This window comes from Engraulis encrasicolus, chromosome 17, assembly GCF_034702125.1.
Source record: "Engraulis encrasicolus isolate BLACKSEA-1 chromosome 17, IST_EnEncr_1.0, whole genome shotgun sequence".
Classification (NCBI taxonomy): Eukaryota; Metazoa; Chordata; class Actinopteri; order Clupeiformes; family Engraulidae; genus Engraulis; species Engraulis encrasicolus.
In genome coordinates this window covers 22,437,761-22,445,260 of record NC_085873.1, presented here as the reverse complement: position 1 = coordinate 22,445,260, position 7,500 = coordinate 22,437,761, and the positions used below count along the sequence as shown (strand labels likewise).

General features: G+C 39.7%; 1 protein-coding gene across 1 annotated transcript in view; it reads left to right on the top strand.

Annotated features, from left to right (window-relative positions):
* timp2a (TIMP metallopeptidase inhibitor 2a) overlaps positions 1-7,500 on the top strand; it is a 41,026-nt gene that overhangs the window by 21,496 nt on the left and 12,030 nt on the right. The window contains exons 2-3 of the mRNA XM_063221985.1: positions 380-480; positions 679-787. Of these exons, the coding sequence (XP_063078055.1) occupies positions 380-480; positions 679-787 (210 nt within the window). The remainder of the gene's footprint in view (positions 1-379; positions 481-678; positions 788-7,500) is intronic.

Sequence of the window (7,500 nt, the reverse complement as noted above, 5' to 3'; positions counted from 1 at the left end):
TAGGGAGATGAGCTTTAGATCAGAGGGCTGCAGGTTCAAATCCCGTTCTTCCACCTCCTACCGCACTACATGACAGAGGTTCCCTTGAGCAAGGCACCTAATCACACACTGCTCCAGGGACTGCAACCAATACCCTGTAAACAACTTTGCTTGTAAACATCTAGCCTGCCTATTGGACACCAGATGGAAATTAGCCCTTGGGCTACAATCTGGCATGTTTACATATATGTACATGTATGTATATGTTCATTAATGTGCAATGTCCTGAACAAATAAAGTAAAGTAAAGTAAAGTAAACTAACACTTTGTCTAAATGTGTCAGCTAAATGTAATGTAATGTACATGTAAGCTAATGTGTTTCCTTTTGTGTCCTCCACAGTCATCAGGGCCAAGGTGGTGGGAGGCAAAGAGGTAGACTCTGGCAACGACATCTATGGCAACCCCATCAAGAGGATCCAGTATGACATTAAGCAGATCAAGGTGAGGCGCTGTTTTAATTTAGTTTGTTTTTTGGACTTTGTTCCGCAGTGTGCAGACCTACATTCTTCAACTGTCTGAGACTTTTGTCTGGCACCTGCAACAAGTGATTTTGTGTGCACCCTACCCAAAAGGACTGTTTGAAAGCATAGTAACAGTGTCCAGCATTAATACTAGTGTACGTTTGCTTCTAATCTGCAGATGTTCAAGGGCCCAGACCGTGACATCGAGTTTGTCTACACAGCGCCCTCCTCTGCGGTGTGTGGCGTCACCCTGGACACCACCGGCAAGAAAGAGTACCTGATCTCAGGTCAGTGTAACCGCAAACTAAACAATAAATGTGTGCCACAGAAGTGAGTTTAGAGGTGCCACACACTGCCGAGTTGCAGAAATAAGTTTTTAATGTGACAACGTTTCGGCCTGTAGACCTTCCTCAGCTCACGTCACCTGAGGAAACTGAGACAGTCGACAGGCCGAAACGTTGTCACATTAAAAACGTATTTATGCAACTCAGGAGTGTGCGGCACTTCTCTCCTCTTGCAAGTGTTTTACTGGTTGCCAGCAATCTTTTCTGGAGTGTGCGTTGCACCTCTAATCATCACAGAAGTGAGTTAACCCATCACATATCTGCAGATTTTTAAGTACATCTTATCATGGGACAATGATTGTGATTACTGTGACTACCGAAGCAGACCATGCTCCTCTCACTGGTAAGAAAGGGTACCTGATCTGAGGTCAGTTTAACACCAAACTAAACAATAAATGTGTGCCACGGAAGTGAGTTTACCCATCACATTTAGCCTAGGCTACCTGATGTCAGGTACGTATGTTTAACACCAAACTAAACCGGCGTGTGGCAGCAGCAACAGCAGCCTCAGCCGGGTTCAGTGACGCTGCAAATTCTGCCTGAAGACAGATAGACGCTGTTGAGACCTCTTGACCCAGATGGTTCTATTTTTGGTTCTGGTTCTGTTTCCATCTCCGTGCCTGGCCCCAGTAGGGTTCTGCAATAGGGCCTCCACACTGCTCTGCAAACCTTTATCAGGAGCGGAGGTATATTTCCAGAGATGGACATGCCATCTTCTCAAAGTAAAAGTTTCACACTGGGCCCTACCGTGGCTGATATGGTAGGGCACGCGTTTACCATTCTGCCAACCCGGGTTCGATTCCCGGTCTGGGTCTTTTGCTGGTCCTTCCCCATCTCTCTCTCTCAGCTCTCTTCCTGTCTCTCCTCCACTGTCCTGTCTCAAAAAAAAAACAATAAAGGCTGAAAAGCCCCAAAAAAATACTTTAAAAAAAAAAGGTAAAAGTTTCACCAGTAGCTCGGCCCAGCCGTGGCTGGGGACCTAACTGCTACACCGGCGACCGGCCCGGGTTTGAGACCGGCCCAAGTTCATTTGCCGAGCCCTCCCTGTCTCTCTGTCCCTGCCAGTTTCCTGTCTCTCTCTACTGTTCTGTCATAATAAAGGCATAAAAAGCCCAGAACATATTTTTAAAAGCCAGTAGTTATTTTAAAGTACCAATAGTTCTTCCGCCTGTGTTTTTAACAGTGCAGGCTAACCCAAGGCTAACCTCATAGGGCTTAGGTCGACCTTGCACATCACCTGTCAATTTGCTGAAATTGTGAATATAATATTCATCTAATAATATGTAGTATGCGGCTTGACGTATTGTCACCCTACCTGCATAATTATGCCTGACGCTACGTGTGGTGTAATAGTTTGGCAGTGCAGTGTTTCCCACAGAAATTTTGGAAACTATGGGGGCAGCCGGGGTTTATTTTGTCCGGGGGGGGGTCTTCTCACACGGGCCTTTTTTTTGGGGGGGGGGGATAATGCGTAAATGCAAAACGGCAAAACAATGACTACAGTATGACATTGGCGCATGGAGAAACTGTAGGCCTGGGCCTATATTTCAGCCATTTATATTTTGAGAAATAAGGCTACATAAGATTTTACCCATGACTTGTATAATAGTAGTACATTGTCATTGTCAAAAAATGCAGTACAGTGAATAATTTCTGTTTACAACACAGTTTCATTCGTCCCTCATGCAGGGGTCTGGGAACAATAATAAAACAAAATAGGAGCAGAGATAAGAATTTAAGAGCACTGTGAAATTGTTAACGCATAGACAAAAGGGTCTTAGAGGGTAGGCTATGCCTTTTCCCCACACATATCTGTAGGCGTACACATTCTACATGAGGGGTGCTGGTCACAGGGCCAGTTTTTTCCAAATTCCTCCCATTAAAAGGGCTGAACAACATATTACACATTTATGTCTATATTCACATTCATTACACATTAATTTCTATATGCAGCCCGATGTCTCCTCTGCTGTGTCAATGAAGGTCTGTCACCAAACTCATTACAACTGTAAAACAAAGCCTAGGGAGTGTTAGTAAACTCATCCCAACTGTCCCTTCTCTGAAGGTTTTTTATATTGCTCCCAAACCCAAGTAAACTACAACAACTTGACTAGGCTTTTGATCCCTGTCTTTCAAGCACTTGTGGTTCTCTCTATAGCAGGGGTGCCCAACCTTTTTTTAACCAAGATCTACTTTTGAAGTTGATGGTCTGCCGTTATCTACCAAGTCAAATTCAAGGATGTCAGTATGAAAATTTAAGACCACCATTTATTAATCACCATTATTATGAACAAAATGTTTTCAGTAGGCTACTATGGCCGTATCTTTTCAGTGTGTTTTTAAAGTGTGTTGAATAGCCTATCTTTACAAAGCAATGCAGCACTGATAGTATGCAGAGATAATTTCAGTCATACACAAGTCATAAACAACTAGTCCGGCGGATTAGACACACAAAAGGGCCTAATCGTGCACTTTTGAGTAAAAGCATGAAAATTGGTACACATATCCTTCTCGATATGCTGATTAATATTAGCCTTGGAGGCGTCGCGAAAAATGAAGAATTTTCAAGATGGCCGCCAAATCCAATATGGCCAACCCATATTAATGAAACTACCTGACACTTTGTAGTAAAGGCCTGAAAATTGGTACACATGTCCTTCTTAATATGCTGATCAATGTTATCATTGGAGGCGCCATGAAAAATGCTATATTTTCAAGATGGCCGCCACATCCAATATGGCCAACCCATATTAATGAAGCTACTGTACCTGAAACTTTGTTGTAAAACCATGAAAATGGATGCCCAGTTACTTCTTTATATTCTGATTAATAAAAGAAATGGAGGCATTGCAAGAAAGTTTAATTTTCAAAATGGCCGCCAAATCAAATCTAGCCAACCCATATTAATGAAACCATTGATGAATTTAACACCCACTTTGTAGTAAAAGCATGAAAATGGTACACATGTACCTCTTGATATGCTGATTAATATTTGAAATGGTGAATTTTCAAGATGGCCGCCAAATCAAATGTAGCCAACCCATATACATTAATCCTCCAGGCACATTGTGGGATATACAGTACCTCTAGCAGTTAGTGACGACTTCATAGGCCTTGTGTTTAATATGCCTCTCATGACCACAAATTCAAAAGGGTCAAGATTTCAAGCTTGCTAGACAGAAAGTTCAACTGATTTGTCAATTCATGGACATGGTTAAAACATGGTTAAGAAAAGAAACCAATAATTAATTACTACTTCTAGCTGTACTTCAAGGTTTTCAAACGAACTGCAATCCTGTCCCATGCATGTTGTATGGGTATGTCTTGCCTGGTTAACACCAGTTGATCTCACAAGTGAGATACTCTGAAGGTTACATATGCAATTTCTGAGGGATGGAATCCATGCTGTCTTTCAGATAAGAAAGTGTGCAAAGCAGCATGGGATTCCCCAGGTTGTAGTATATCCTATGGCCAACATCAATCAAACTGCCAACAATGCCTAATTAAAGGATACACACAAACTTTGAATAATTGGTAAATGGCACAGTTGGTGCAAACTGTGTATGTAAATTTGAGTAACCTTGAACGAAAGTTTACTTGTACAGTATTAGGATTCATTTTTTGGCTATAATAATGGTGTGCAAGATTTGGCTTATGGTGAACCCCCATTTCTGTATTTGTAGTTCAAGGTATGCAAACTATGCATCATATGCAAGGTGAAGTTGATAAGATTTGATTTAAACCCCCTGTTCAGGGGGGACAAGATTTTGTTTTGTTAGCTACAGTACTTGAATGAAGGTTGTGCACATTTATTTCAATGATAAATGGCTCAAATCCATTGAAAATGTGACTAAAATATTTATTGACTCATCAAAGACTACAAATATGTTTCTACTACAAGTACAGAGAAATTTATACTGAGATAAATATAGGATATTTTATGCCCATTTATACATCTATGGGTTGGCCATATTTGATGTGGGGCCATCTTGAAAATTCTTTTGATTTTTTGATGATGTTAATACAATAAAAAGATACATGTGTTTTCATGCTTTCGCTGCAAATTGTGCCCTGGTTTCACTAATGTACTGTAACACAATATGTAACACTATCTATATATAACATTAGTAGGGTAGGGTTTGATGTTTCGAAATTAGGCTATGTTAGGATCACTTCCAGAGTAATCTTTTTTAGGACTATTACTTGTGTGTGTGTGTCTGCGTGCGTACACACACTTCTCACGTGAACCCTTCTACATTATTATACGTAAAATAAGTATATGTGTGCTGATTGCATGCTCCTGCTACAGAGTGCATGGTGATTTCACTAATATGGGTCAAACATGTTTGATTCGTCTGGAAAATTCATACCTCCAAAGATGTAACTGTGTAGGCTACCAATTATGATGCTTTTACCACAAAGTGCCCGGTAGTTAATATGGGTTGGCCATATTGGATTTGGCGGCCATTTTGAAAATTCTGTGTTTTTCACATCTAATAATCAGCTGAAAAAGAAGAAAATGTATAACCATTGTCATGCTTTTGCTACGTGCATAATAGATTCACTCATCTGCTATACAATTCCTGTTATATGGGGAGGCCATATTTCATTTGGTGGCCATTTTGAACATTTCAATTTTGGTTTTACGCAACAATTCCATTTCTAACATTAATAGGTACATCATAGAGTATGTATTTACCAAATTTCAGGCATTTATGACTCAGTGCATGATGGTTTCTCACTAATATGGGTTGGCCATATTGGATTTGGCGGCCATCTTGAAAATACAGCATTTTTCGTGGCGCCTCCAACAATAACATTGATCAGCATATTAAGAAGGACATGTGCACCAATTTTCAGGCCTTTACTACAAAGTGTCAGGTAGTTTCGTTAATATGGGTTGGCCATATTGGATTTGGCAGCCATCTTGAAAATTCATATTTTTTCTCTATGCCTCCAATACTAATATTAATCAGCATATCAAGAAGGATATATATACAAATTTTCATGCTTTTACAACAACATGTCAGGTAGTTTCATTAATTTGGGTTGGCCATATTGGATTTGGCGGCCATCTTGAAAATTCTTCATTTTTCGCGACGCCTCCAACGCTTATATTAATAAGCATAGGAAGAGGTATATGTGTACCAATTTTCATGCTTTTACTCAAAAGTGCATGATCAATTCACCAATCCGCTGGACTAAACTGAAACAATTTCAAAATGATAAACATTTGGTATATAAAAGGCACATAGGCCCTATTTCTAAAATATGATGAAGCATTATCATGCCTTCAGTGGTATAGGCTACAAATTAAAAAGGGCTCAGAAATTCACCATTTGTTATGGGTAAATAGTGGGCTACTATGAGAGAGAGAGAGAGAGAGAGAGAGAGAGAGAGAGAGAGAGAGAGAGAGAGAGCAATGAGAAAACTCATTGGATTGGTTAACAGCCCTGTTAAGAATGACTTCTTCTATGAAGGTTTTTTTTTCAGCTCTCTGGGACAGTAGCACAGCAAAGGCTTTCTATTGTAAGTTTGGCCAATCGTTTTGTCCACAACTGAAGCAAGAAACAGCAGAAATTGAAGTGAATTCCATACATGTCAACAACTAACATTTCCCTTACACGCGGCACGCGATGTAAACGCAGTTAGCGATGATGCATGCGACTAGCGATTTGGACGAAGATCCTCGCATATCGGCGTGTCATAACGCGTCGTTGCGCACATGTTCTGTTACTCACCCGATGTTACACGTGTGCACACATGAATCAACTGTAATACCCTTACGGTCACTTCCTAATGCTTTCCCCTCATTCTGTGTTACCGTGGGACTACTTATCTAACCAATACAGAGTCTATAGGATGTATTTACTCCAGGAGGAAAATGCGAAGGAAATTCAAAATCGTAATTCAAATCGTTTTTAACAAAAACGGATATCGTTAAAAAAAAAAAAAAAATTTTTTTTTTTTTTTTTACATTTTCGTAAACTATGGCGGCCAAATTTAAACTATGGCGGGCCGCCATAGTTTCCTCAATGTATGGGAAACACTGTAGTGTATATGTGAGATGCTACTGTTGCTACTGGCTACTGGCACTGTAGATCACTGATTCTTGAGAAAGTGGCTAAAACAGGTTGTAATGTTGACAGAAGAAAACAACGTGAATTACAAAATTATATGGTATATCCTCGTAGACTAAGGTCTTGGCTTTTCAGAAATGCACAAGGCCAATCTCCCCATTATGTATTTTTTTCAGAAATCAGGCTTTTCTCCGATCATACCTTGTTTTTTGTCAACACCGTCAGACACAATTAAAAGTTATTAAAATTGTATTGATTTGGTTGCATATGTATCTGGAGTTTTTAAGTGATTATGTGTATTTTTTGGTTCACACATATGCCTTTAAATGTTGAAAATTCACTTTTGTTCTATTTTAATACTGTTTCATGTGTTCTAATTTTAAAATAGGTACCGTCATACGATGCTTACTTAACGCCTAAATACAACAAACAATTTTTTGTAATTTCACAAATATTCGTGTAGGCTTAAATTGGCTATTACTTTGATATTTCAACAACTCCTAAGGAAAATGTTGTAAGCACATTCCTTTAAAATGTCTAAAACTCCTTCTTACGGTGGTGACTTAAGAACTGACG